General features: G+C 37.7%; 1 protein-coding gene across 1 annotated transcript in view; it reads left to right on the forward strand.

Annotated features, from left to right (window-relative positions):
* The window catches only part of RIT2 (Ras like without CAAX 2), a 191,534-nt gene that overhangs the window by 89,091 nt on the left and 88,797 nt on the right, over positions 1-13,646 (forward strand). The window contains exon 4 of the mRNA XM_074166404.1: positions 8,715-8,906. Within this exon, the coding sequence (XP_074022505.1) occupies positions 8,715-8,906 (192 nt within the window). The remainder of the gene's footprint in view (positions 1-8,714; positions 8,907-13,646) is intronic.

Raw genomic sequence — 13,646 nt, forward strand, 5'->3', positions numbered from 1 at the left:
AAGTAATGCCTCTACTTGTCACAAAATTGAAAATCGTAACTGTGTCTCCAGCAAAGATCACCTATCATGAATATTCCCCTTCTTCCTGCTTGTTTCCCTTTCCAGGTAATTAAATTAGCTTAGATGAGGGGAAGGAGTGGCTAGGTAAATAGGCACTGATTTCAGCAGGCTTGGTATTGTTGCTGCTGGTTGTCTTCTAAATTATGGATTGATTTCATTATCTGTCTCAGCTTTTTACTTGTACATTCCCAGAGTTAAGAAAAAGCTACTGATTTTGTACAATGTGGAGTTCATAATATTGCCTTGGAAGGCTGTCAGATTAAGTTCAGAAAAACATTAGTCTGCTAGGAACATGGACTGCATCTTTTATGTTATCTTTATAATGCTCCCATCATCAGTGGTACGTGTTTTGTCCCCAGTACAGATTCACAGAAGGAAAGGGATATTGCTGTTTTATAACAGAAGCAAGGATTCCTTCCTGTAATTATAAGGCATGAGACACTGACTGATCATTAATCAAGGGACTGATTATAATAATAATCCACTTCCACTGCAGGCTTATAGGCTAATTCTCATTTATACTAATCCCATTTTGAACTGTTCCTGGATCATTACTGGAGCAGGCAAAAAGGGTTGTGAGAGAGGGGTCTGATGCACAATGAGAACTGAGTAGAGACTTGACACAGAGAAGAATCAAACCCTGTCCTCCAGTACTTAAGCCAGAGACCCTGCATTTTCTTTGGTCTGTGTCTGAGCTGTTATTCAGCTCCCTTCCTTCCTCCTAGTGATGTGGCAGATGGTTTAGGCTGGCACAGGTGGCTCAGTACCACCTGCTGCAAATTTTTTCTGTATCTTTTTCTATATAACACCTTTTATTGTTGCTGTTTGCAAAGGATTACTGGAAATAGGAGGGAAGCAGGAAGAGAGTGTGAAGTGATGGTGATATTGTTTGCTACTTTCTTGTTTTCTGCTGTGTTGTTGCTGAGAACCTATAGCTGATGCATGCTGGAATCCAGCGAGCAAAGGCAGCAGATTTGGAACCTTGACTTTTGTGATGGAAGAAGTGTATCTGTTTATCACTTCCTAGTGTAACTTAACCCATGCTGAGGGACAGCATTTCCCTCTGCTGAGTGCTGTGAAGGGAAAAATCCTTGGTTGGCTTTAGGCACTAGATGTTACATCTTCTTGACCTTCTGAATTCCGTTGGAAATAAAACAGCCTTGTAGACACTAAATGAAAAGTTTAAAATGAAAGGGAGGACAAGCTTTATCATCCAAATGCATGAAGGATATGACTGGGCAGGGGCTGTGGCTGATACTGTGGACCTCAGAGGCTGAGACTGGCATTTAGTCTCTGTTGAAGTACTGAGAGAGGTACAAAGAAAAGGCATCCCTGGTATCTTAAACGCTTCTCTAAGAACAGCTTGAATTACTCTCTGGAGTCGATTGTCTTTCTCTCCTTACTGCAGAGAGAGACTTGAAGACTAATGTAGAATAGGTGACTACCTCTTCAGTGGCAGAAACCAGATGAAACAAATCCCATCCTTTGCATCTAGATTAGTAGTGGTATTGTGGTGGTTAGATATAATATCCATGCAACTTCCCATCTGGATGCTTTCTTATTTGAAATGTAACTGCTGCAGGCTTCTTGCTGCTTGCTTTTATAAACAAGCTTTTAAAAACTATTTGCTTTTACTGTCATCCCACCCCCACGCCACCCCCAAAAAAAACCAAAACCAAAACAAAACAAACCCAACCTTAAAAAAAATAATGAAAGTTAGTGAAAACCAAATAATTATCACAACACTTCTCATAGGTAAATCTATTTCAGGTGGCAAAAGAAAAGCAAAGCATATTTTATGACAAGTAATGCCAGGTGAACGATATGTAATCCCAGTAAAGTCAACTGTGATGTTTATGTGTATAAGATAATTTATTAACAGAGATATGAGAGGGTTGCTCTTTGGCTTTAAAACATCATTTGCTGATAAAAAGTAGTCTTTGACCATATTGGCAAAAACTTTCCTGAGATAAAAGAAATTCTCAACTTTTTTGTAACCAAAAATTCAGATTTTTTTTTTTTATAAAGTGAACAATACATTTTCACATATTTCTTTCATGTTGCATCGTCTTTACTTTTGATTTTCTCATTCACTATTTGAAAGATCTGGTTTTTTACCCCAACTGAGTTTCCTGTGTCCTTTTTGTTAATTTTAACCTTGTTTGTTCATTGTCACAGATGAACAATATCCTGCCTATTTCCAAGAACATATCCCTCCTCCCCCAGTGTTCACTATAAATGTAAAAAAACCCCTTCATAATAAGAATGACCCCTGTGGTAGTCAGGGAGACAGCTTTGATTAAGAACATCTGTTAGCAGATTCTCAGTTCTAAAGTCAAGCAGAATATAAGACAAGAAGATATAGAAAGTGGCATTTCTCAAACTGTGAGGCTGGTCTCCCCAGGGAGACTCTGACCTCTTCCAGAGATACAAGCCAAGATCATAAAAAAAGAACAGACATCAAAATGTGTGGAGCATGTGTGTAGTTTGAAAAACATGACACCTTTGTTTCTGAGGTGCTGCATCTTTAAATTTCTAAGCACTACACTTCTGAGGGGTGTGGAGAAGAGCTGCACATCTAAGCATTGCACCACGTTTACTCCTCAAACACATCACCACACAATGAAAAAGAAGGGACAGATATGATGACCCCCTGCTCATTGCCTGTGTCTTTTTTTTTTTTTTTTTTTTTTTTTTCCCCCATTAGTTCTTCTCTTCCTCCCCTTTTTCTCTTATCCTTTTTGGGCTGACAAGGCTATCTATTAGCAGAGTCTAACACTGGGATCTAGGACAACTGGCTTCAGTTTTGAGTTCTGCTGGTGTAATATGGTGATGTGGAAGAGGTTGCTTCTTAACAATTTCTATCCTGAGGTGGATAGAAGCTTTTCTAGCCCACCACTCTTTGTCTAGCACTGTTGAGGAGGAAGTACTTAGGAAACAGTAAAGAACCAGGCTTGGCTTAGGTGAACTTTGTGATACACCTTCCTAGATTCTTTCAGTCAGCAAGGTAGGGTTGTCCTGAGCTAAACATTAGATCCATACTGTTATATTTGATAGCAACACACAAATGAATCCTTCATAAGGGTCTAGGTGTCTAAGTGTAATCTGTCTGACTTTGCTGCTCAATGCCATCATTTCCTTTTCTGGGGACATTAAGATACTTATCTTATTTGGAAAAGATTCTAATATCTAATGAAAAAAAGAAAACATACAAGTTCTATTTATATTTCTATTAAAATAATTTGAATTATAAAACTAACTAAAAATATTTTTCTTTATGAAAAGCTTTCTCTTTCTCATTATTAAAAGTGGGATAAAAGAGGACAGATCAAGATGACAGAGAGAAAACAGAGGTTTCTTTGCTAAGTTGTTTTCCTAAAAGCCAATAGAAAAAGCAGGTGTTGACAGAAGGATGAAAGGTAGAAATAGGGACAGTGTCCTAAGGATCAGTATGGAAGTATTTTTTGGGCATGAATGGTTTGGATTATGAAATTCAAAGTGCTGATAGGGTTGAAACTTCTGAGAGATGTAAAAGGCAATGAGATAGGTTTCTACAGGTATAATGGCAACTAAATGGAGACCAGGCAAAATGTGGGGCTGCTGCTGAAATTGGTGACTGGCTTAATGACGAGGAACATGGAAAGGATTAATGAAAGGATTAACACACTTAGAACTTTCTCTATCCTACCCTTTGCAGGCAAGCTGTGCTCTTATACCTCACAGGCCTTTATGACTCACAGGGAGGTCTGAGAAAGAGATACACTACCCTTAGTAGAGGGTAATCAACAATGGACAAGTTAATTAAACTGAGTTTATGCAGTTTGATACAACAGTGTGGGATGCATCTGAGCATGTTGAGGGAGCTGCTCTATGTCATTGTGAGGTTATTCTGTTATCTTTGAAAAATCACATGAGATGTCTGATAACTGATAAAAGGCAAATGTGAAGTCTATTCAGGAGCAACATAATCATCCAGAGATTTTCTTGCTACCTTTCTTCAATGACAGGAAGGCATATATAGTCATATGAGGATTAGTATCAGGGTTTTCCCGCATTCAATTACAATGGAAAAAGAAAAGAAAAAAGTTGTGCCACCTTCTTTCAACTTTTAGAAAAGTTTTATTTTGTCTCTATCCAGATTTGATGCTTGTTCTCAAATATAACATTTCTCCCAAGAAGAATGGTGATTTTGTTTCAAAAGATTTCTTACCACACTTTTCAGTTTAGTCTTAGTCATAATACACAAGAGAGTATTAGAGACTGATGTCAAGCTGCGAAGTGCCATAAGCATGAAAAATCTTCACTTTAATTCTCAGAATTGATTTCCTTTTGAGGAGGTGTGATTTCCTCTCTCTTCCCTATGGCATTTACTGACTGGGGAATGTTTCATATGTTCCCCGTATTGAGTAGCAAATGGCATCTAGTACTATTCCTGAACAATTTTTTAAAAAGCCACTTTTACAGCAGGAAACAATTAAAGAAGACATTAGTGTGCCAGCTGCACACTGTGTCTTATTTCATAAGATAACCAGGCAAAATATAAAAATAAAACCACAAACCACTGAAAAATCTGTAAAAGCTTTGAGTTTCTCTCCATCTATCTCTGAACATCCACAAATCCCAGGTGAACTTGGATTTTGGCTCAACTTACTGTATAGATACATGTAAAATCCGTGAAATCTGGAGTAGGACTTGAATTAAAAAATGAACAGAGATTTAATTACATCTTATTCCTTTGTCTTGTATATACTATATGCATACTTTATTGCAAGCCTTATAGTATGCTTATGGGAAATGTAATTAATTTTTTTTTTTTTTTTTTTTTTTTTTTTTTTTATAGTATATATTATTATGTTGGGGGTCTTGGTGAACAGAGGAAAAAAAAACACTTTTTTTGAAATCCAAGAAAAGGTTTATTTACGTTTGACCTCGGAGGCTCTGTACTTGACCCTGTAATGAGCAATCATGCCAAGGGAAAAAAGCTGAGAAGTGAAAGTCAACATCAGAAAATAAGAGTAAAAAAATAAGAGTAGGAGTGACTAACTGAGTTAACAACAGAAAACCACTGAATGTCCCCAATTCAGTTTACATATGTATGGGAGCACCCAGCCAAACCGGTTTCAGAGCACAATAGGTGAGAAGCAGGGAGTTGTCATCCGACTGAGCTTTGTCTCCACCTTGCCTTGTCTATGCAGAGATAACTTGGGGGGAGCTGCGGAAACGGCTCAGCCCGGGGTTGTCTCAAGATTGCATCACAATAAGAACCGAAACCGAATGGAGCTTTAGCAAACTCCCTTAACAAACAAAATGCCTTGAGTCCCATCCCACCACTATTCCTGTGACTTTGAGTGATAGACATCACAAAATTGGCAACCGAAATTTAGGAGCCATCACACCACCAGAGGTAAATATCCCAGATAGTGTAATCCACTCAGGCATAATCCTGCACCCCACCGAATCAGGAAATATAAACCATAAGGTTTGGGGAGAAAAATGGGGAATCTTCCAATGATACAGCTGGCCTGTAGGAGATTCGTCCACCCCTTGTCCAGGATGCTGTACAGGGTAACTTCCCAGGGATTGAACGACTTTACCTGAGAGAGAGGGTAAGTGATTAAGAAACATACGTATGGTATATGACATGCTATTAAGATCGTGATTGGTGCTGTCTTTTAAGGTTCATATCTTGTGCGCTTGTGGTTTGTGTTGTTACTTTTCAGGATCACTTGTAGGTTGCAATAGTGTATTTCGCGAATTGCTTTTAAATTGCAATAGTGTAATTGCCATTGTACACACAGAACCTGCAATAGTGGTGTATGGGACCAGTGAGTGAAATCCAAATAAACTGTTAATTTGAACCTCTCAGTGAAGTCCTTTTTCCTATTTCACCACAACATAGAATAATTAATGCCCCTGAAAATGGATCACTGCAAACATGACACTAAAGTATTTTGGCTGTTTAGCCTAATACATCAGCAGCATTAACGTGTCATAATAAAAAAATTGAAGAAGTAAATTAAATTCATTCATATCCTTAAACTCATAATTATGCCCAGGAATGAACCAGAATGCATAGGTAAATGACTCCAAGTCAAGAATAGCAGTGCTTAAAAACTGAGCACTTTGTCCCTTTGGAATGATTCAGTGCTTAGAATTAGGAACCCAGAGTCTCTTGGCAGTCAAGGAAATACATTAAGCATTCCTGGGCGGTGCTCCTGGGAATCCTCATGCTGTGGAAAGTCACTTACTGTGAGTAATTTAAACAGAGATATGTGACCTAATTCCTTCTTAGTTTGCCATAAATGACTATAAATGAGTGTACAAAGTTCTGAGCACTTCCTAGAGGTGGACTAAGCAGAACTCATTCTTTGTAAAAGGCTGCAAAATAATCATACAGTATTACAGTAGTTGATCCATGGAATCTCTGGCTCAAGAAGACAGGTCGTGTAGGCTGGGATTTAGGTTCCATACCAAAACATTTACTTTAAGGTGTCTACATGGGAGCTAGCAGGTCCATTCAGTTGTATAAATGTTCAGCTCACTCTAAAACCAAAAATAGATGAACAAAAACAAAATATAAATAGATAACTAAAGAGATAATTATTTTTCATCAGCTGAAGTAACCTGTAGTCCATTAATTGCTTTCAGTAGTTTACCATTACCTACAATAGAAGCTTAGACAGTGGCCTGCAGCTACACTTAGAGAGCTAAATTTAGGACCCTTAATCCACAAGTTAACTCCTCATAAGATTACCATTGTCTGCTCAGCCTGAAGGGACCCTGGCCTTGTCTCCTACAAAGGAGACTATCCCACTAATTATTGTGCACAACAGTTCTAGGTGATTGATGCAAAGAACAGAAAGTTGGGGGCATGGGGCATGGAGAAAAAGACTCTTGTTCTGGCAGGGAAGCTTGGGATCTGAGGGTCAATAAGGGAGAGGGAGTATGTCTCTGTGCTTAGTCATTAACACTCCCTGCCCATAACTTTACCTTGGGTATGGTCTGCAGTTTGGTATTACATTGTTTATTAATCCAGTGGCTATCTAATTGAGATGGGAGGCAAAGACCTGGGAACAGAGACAGATCTCCAGGCATTGTGTCACCTGAACCAGCAGAGTGTAGAATCATTTTTGTTTCATGCCTTCTCTGTTTCTCCTCACTGCTGCCCTACTTCTTACACATCCAGTTTCAAGACAATAAGGTAGAATATGGCCTAAGCCAATCTATGCCATAGCTCAGTAGTTAATAAACTCTCCTGGGATGCCAGTGGTGACAGTTTAGAGATTTTGAAATACTGAATAAGTCTGAAAGCGGAATCCTACCCTTAAATTGCCTATTAGTTTGCTATTTTGGAGCGTAGTCTATGAACTTTTTCTTGTAGCAGGTGAAACATTTTGAATGATATATAAGAAAACCCTTGGGTAAAAGATACATCATGAATAAATGATAATGGTCAACACGAAAGTCTATTCACAGGAAGTATTATCAATCAACATGAGTGACTATTGAGGGAGATTTAAGGCTGAGACTTTTAAAAGAGTGTAAGCAATCCATTTTCCTTCAATTTTCAGCAAGAACTGAGTATATATATGTAACCTAAACTGTTTTTAAAATCCTAACCTAAACATTTAACAGAGTAAAAAATACAGGACTTGATATTTCATCCTGCTGCTCATAGAAATGGTCCAATGTTGATATGTGTATTCCTTGCTTTATCAGACCTTCCTGCATCTTAATTTCTCTGGAGAACTGATTCTGTCAGGAGGATTCTGATCCTGACCGACTGTTGCCATGGTATTGGGTTATTCTGGGCTATGATCAAGAAGAGCAAACAAACTTGAAAAAGAAACTGGCTTTGAAACATATTTTCAAGCCACAGTGCCTAAGACTAGTTTTGGAAAACTAAATCTTGATTTTTGTGTGATGTGGCACTTGTTAAATACTTCTGAAAAATCATACTGGTAACCAGAAGTGATGCTGTGACAATAAAGGTATACATAAATAGAGGAAAACTCAGGAGGAGAAAATTGGGCCAATTCTTACACTATTTGAAATTGTTCACTTTCATTTAATGGTATTATTCCCCACTGAACTGAAACCCCCAGCTTCTCTGAGAGCATTTGAAAAAGCAAAACTTTTTGCATATTATATTCCTGTTTTACTAGGCACTATTCCAAAGGTGGTGGGAGTCAATGAATGTCTTCTCTGAAATTACTGAGCTTTTGAATTGAGTGCATAATAGGGAGTTTGTACCTGTGTCCCATCCCTAGATAACAGTATAAGGTCTTCTTTTACACCTGTTAATATTCATTCAATTGCAAGTCATCTACGTTTACTGAAACTGCTGCAGAAGTTTCTAGAAATACATGAAACAGTGCCTTTTGTATGCAGAAGTTCATATTCTTAGAGGACAGAGTTCCCTTGATGGGAAAAGGAAAAAAAAAAAAAAAAAGGTCCTAAGAGAAATCCTGGTAGTGTATTATCCAGGATGATGACCCCAGAAGGATGCACAAGTCTCAGCAAACAACATTTAAAAAGTAAACAAAGAAACATGAAATTATGTAGGGACTGGGGGAAGTTTTAAGCAAGTTCATTATTTATGGACAGAAAATTTTGTTTACAAAATTGCTGAGCATGTTCTTCCTATTCCACAGGCAGAATTCACAGCCATGAGGGACCAATACATGCGAGGCGGAGAAGGCTTCATTATCTGCTATTCCATCACAGATCGCCAATCCTTTCAAGAAGCTGCCGAGTTTAAGGAACTCATTTATCGTGTCCGGCACACCTATGACATCCCCTTGGTGCTGGTGGGAAACAAAATAGATCTTGAAGAGTTCAGACAGGTGAGCAACTTCTCTGCTGTTTTTGGCTTGATTTTGCTCGGCTACCTCAGAGATTTCTCTAGCATATGTTGTACAGCACTACTGAGAATTTTTAGCACAAGATGAGTTTTAATCAAAGAGCAGCACACTATGTTTGGTGAAATTAAGGACTTAGCATTACTTTCATTCATATGTTACGGATCTTAAAGTAGCCTTGGCCAATCACACCCAAATGTTCTTTGTTTTTACTTGAAAAGAGATCCCACTATTTTTGTTGGAAGTTGTATATATGTTCACTATGGAAATATGTTAGAAAAAGATTCAGTCAGGATCTTTGTGGCAAATAATCTGTTTTCTTTGAAAGTTACCAACCATTAAATACAGGTTTGGTTTTTTTTTTTGTTTGTTTGTTTGTTTTTCATAAATATACTAGATTTAACTAAAAGTTTCTCAAACAGACTGAAAAATATTCTAGTTAAAGTTGAGAAATACATACGAGATTATCTTGGTGTGAAAAGCCAGTGATTGCATTATTAGAGCATTCAGATAAGATGGGGACATGCAAGACTTGAATTTGCTTGGATTCGTGTACAAGATTTAAGTCACCACCAGCCATAGAGCAGTAGAATTCTTTGACTATGAGGACACTGACTGTGGCTCTCAAAGTCTTTAGTAATCTTTGCTCCCTCTTTTCCTTTTTCTTCCTCTCCGCTTCCTCGTTGCTGTTTGTATTGATGTGTGTGTGTATGTGCAAGGAAGCCAGTTAGAGAGAGAGCATCTTAGAAATGGCTTGGTTGTGACCTGGTACCGGATGGAAAATATCCTTAATCTTAAACAGAAACTTTGAAAAAGGGAAAAAAAATATTTTCCTATATGGAAATTTTAAGGGCTCTTTATGTACATTACGATTGCTTTCAAATGACTGACTTCTGTGCAGACATATGTAACAGTTAAATAAAATGGTGTTTTTCAGTTCATTAACATCTCTGCTCACATGATCCTGTCTACTCTTTTCCACTTATCTTGTCACACTTCTCCCCATTTCTTTGTCTTCTTTTTTCTACCTGAAGAAAATTCAAGGGAGTGTTAAGCCTGAAATTAGTCCTAAAGATCTGATGATGTACATTGAAAGCTTCACATCTGTTTCTGGATCATTGACTTTCTCCCTAAATCAGACTGTGACAAAACCTTAATGGTGACAAACCAGCTGCAGTTTGACATGCAGCTTGAGGCTTCAAACAACAGTGCCATGTTCAACATGCAGTACAATCTCTGCAGCTTCTGGGATAGTTATATACCAGATGGGGACGGATGTGGATACAGTAGGTCTGCTAAGAGAGCAGGACATTGCACCTGATCCCAACAGAAATGGGATATGACTGATTACCTATAGTTACATATAGATGAGGTTTCCAGGAATATTCTATCCGCCAAGTGATATGAAGACTCTCTTCCAGTGATATTTGATGTTTCTTCTTTCTGATCTGTTTTGTTGGGCTTTTATATTTTAATCGCCATCAATGCATATAAAATATATGCGTGATTCAAATGTTTTACATGTTCCTTAATGATCTTGTCTGGTCTCCCAAACAGGAAAATTAGTGTGCATGAATGTCTGAAACAACACTCAAGATTAAAGGGCATGGGGGCGGCTCTTGGGAATGATACTAGAAATTTTGTCTCTGAGATGTAAGAGTTTGTCACTAAAAATCCTGCCTGAATATGTATCAAGGCAATTCAAAATCATGCTCCTATTTTATTTCTTTTTTTTTTTTTTTTTTTAAATCTTTCAATGAGCTAGGATTTAGGTCTTCAGAATCTTTTTCCCCATAAGCCCTCTACAACTTTCAACAAGTACAGCAATGTCAGAAGGGTTTTCTCAAATATTCTGCAATTCAGATTTTGAGCCATGGGACACCTTTACATCAAAGAGTAGTAAGATAATACAATGCAGATCTGCTCCTTTGAATAAAGTACTTGAACATGACTATGTCTACATAAGAGAGTAGTATGAACTAACAGGACTAGAGCTGTAGAAGCAAACAGTTTATTCTGAAGTCCACATTTTGGGAATTCATTTTTAAGTCTGGATTAACTCTACTCCAAGGCCATTGCCTCCATCAATAGCTAATGCTGAGGTGTATGAGTTGTGCTTCTGGCATTTCACCCATACTTCAGGTCATGTTCTCCGAGACCACTCCACAACTCGAAGCAAAGATGGTTAAGGGGAGGTGATTAGGAGATGCTGCTCCAAGTGCCCGTCTGACCAAAACTAAAGCATGAGTGTGTGGGAGGTCATCTCTGTGCCCAGCTACAAGTGCATGTTAATGAACTTTGGCAGCTCATTATTTCAGAACTGGGACGTGAGGTTGTGCTGTATGTTTAAGAAACACTGAAATAAGTTATATCTGTGCTTACTTGTTAGGTTAAGCAATATCTGAGTAACTTGATGAACTGTGGGAAGGTAGATTTAAAGGAATCTTTTCAAGGTCATGTGCTGTAGTTGTGGCTTCATTAAAACTGCTTGGATGGTCAACAGTGGTGGCCAGCTAGCTCTGGAGTGACAGACAGCAATGAGCTGACAATGTACAGCATCAAAATATCAATGAACAAACAGTGAGGTACACAAACATACCAAATTCAAACTAAGAAATAGTAGGTGTCAGAATGCAATTAGCCAGACTGGAATTTGACCAGGGCATGGGGGCTAATATTGTTGCTTTGTTAACGACATTTTTCTCCTATGAAATTCATTAAAGCTGCTGTAATTTTATTCATGGTATTTGGAAACACGATATTAAGTTCAACATTCCCAGGCATCATTTCCATTTAATGGCAATTTCGCAACAATCAGACAGGCTGTAGTAGCTCTATCAGACAAAGCTCTTTTTTGAAATGCAACCCCCTACACAATACAATTAGCAATGTATGTCATCTGCCTCAAATCTATCAACGGAACTACAAGAATAAAACTAATCCGCAACTAAGATTTAGTGTTAGGAGAAACACTGCTGAAAAACAAAACCATCATGCTTATTATTTTTAAACAATGTTTTTATTTTCTGATGGCTTCAGTGAAATTATTGGTGTCTTTAAGTATGCCTGTCATTTTTAACATCTTAAGAAATGGGTTTGTCTGTACTCCTTAAAACAAGATTTAATTACATTCATCAGCCTAAAGAATAAACACTTTCCATTTTCTCTGAAGCAATGTGGGGGAAAAAACTAACTTCATGACCTTGTCCAATCTGGTTGCAAGACTCCCTCCATCCTCCATTCCCTTCCACCCATTTGTACTAAGGCTGTGTGCAGTCCTTTATGACCTTGCCCTGTTTTGTGTTCAGAGACTTGCTGGGAATGTGAATGGACATGAGTGGTTAAGGCATTCCTCTATGTCCATTCCTTGATTTTTAGCCATTGCCCTTAGAAATATTTAAGTATTATGTGTATTTTATCCCATAGCTGTTTGATGTAAAAAATAGAGCACTAAGTGCTTGATTAGGTACCATTTTAATTTCAGCACTTTCTAACATTAAAGTGATTAGATTAATAAAGATAGTCTGCATGTTCTTTTAATGTTATTAGAGTTTCAGAAACATTTAGGACCAGCTGATATAAACTGCAATAGATACTTTTACTTCAGGTAAGCTTTGTCACTTTACCCCAGATGAACATCTGGTTCTTACTGAAGTTTAAGATCTGTATAATAGATAAATACCTAATTAAAACATATTCCTCTAAAAAATACAATAAAGAACTGATCCTATTTGAGCTCTTGCCATGCTAATGTTATATTGCAGCTTTTAATTAAAATATTTTGTAATAAAGACACATGGCTGTCCTGAAAGGCTGTTTAAAAAAATATCCCTAAGACTTTCTAACAGCTTTTTCAAACTTCTAATGTGGATGTGAGAACCCCTCTGGAAATTCTACCTATGCAGAAATTGCATAGCATTCAGGGAGTAGTTTTTCTTATATGCTTTTGTTTGACCCCAGAGGAATAAGCTGTGGGCTCAGTCGAGTCCATGGATAACACGTTGATGTCCATTGAGTCCAAGGTTATGAGGGCAGCTCACGCTTCATTCTGCTCTTGGCCTCTCTGGGAAGCCTGTCATCGAAGTTGTTAGTTTTGCCAGTACAGTCATGGCCCTGAAAAGAATTAGGCAGTTGTTTACCCTTCCACACATGAGTTGTCTTATTGGCTTCAAGTGCAAGTCTGAGTAGGAGCAGTGCTTTTGAAAGCGTTTCATTCCTTCTCTCTCCCCCTACGGACTCTCTCTTCAGCAGGAAATATGAAATCCCTCTGAAAACTGTTTTTAACATGAAGCAATATCTTATTTGGAGTGCGGATTAGTTACAGGTGCTTCATTATGTTTTCTTTCTAAGGTTTTATTATACCATAAGATAATTCTCAAACCAGGATTACAGTGGTTTAGTACATTCTCGTGATCAGAACCAGTTGCCCACAGAACAGTCTCACTTCAATGAGGTTTTACTTTGGAATTTTTTCAAGATATGCTGACTGGTTATCAGATACTGTGAGCATCAACTCTTAGACTTCTCATTTTGACAGTTGCTTTGTTTTCATGCTGTCTTCTAAAACCTTGAAATAGCTGTTGAATCTGAGACAGCTAATATTCTTCTTTTTCTTTTTCTTTTTCTTTTTCTTTTTCTTTTTCTTTTTCTTTTTCTTTTTCTTTTTCTTTTTCTTTTTCTTTTTCTTTTTCTTTTTCTTTTTCTTTTTCTTTTTCTTTTTCTTTT

The sequence above is a fragment of the Numenius arquata genome, chromosome Z (assembly GCF_964106895.1).
Source record: "Numenius arquata chromosome Z, bNumArq3.hap1.1, whole genome shotgun sequence".
NCBI classification, from domain to species: Eukaryota; Metazoa; Chordata; class Aves; order Charadriiformes; family Scolopacidae; genus Numenius; species Numenius arquata.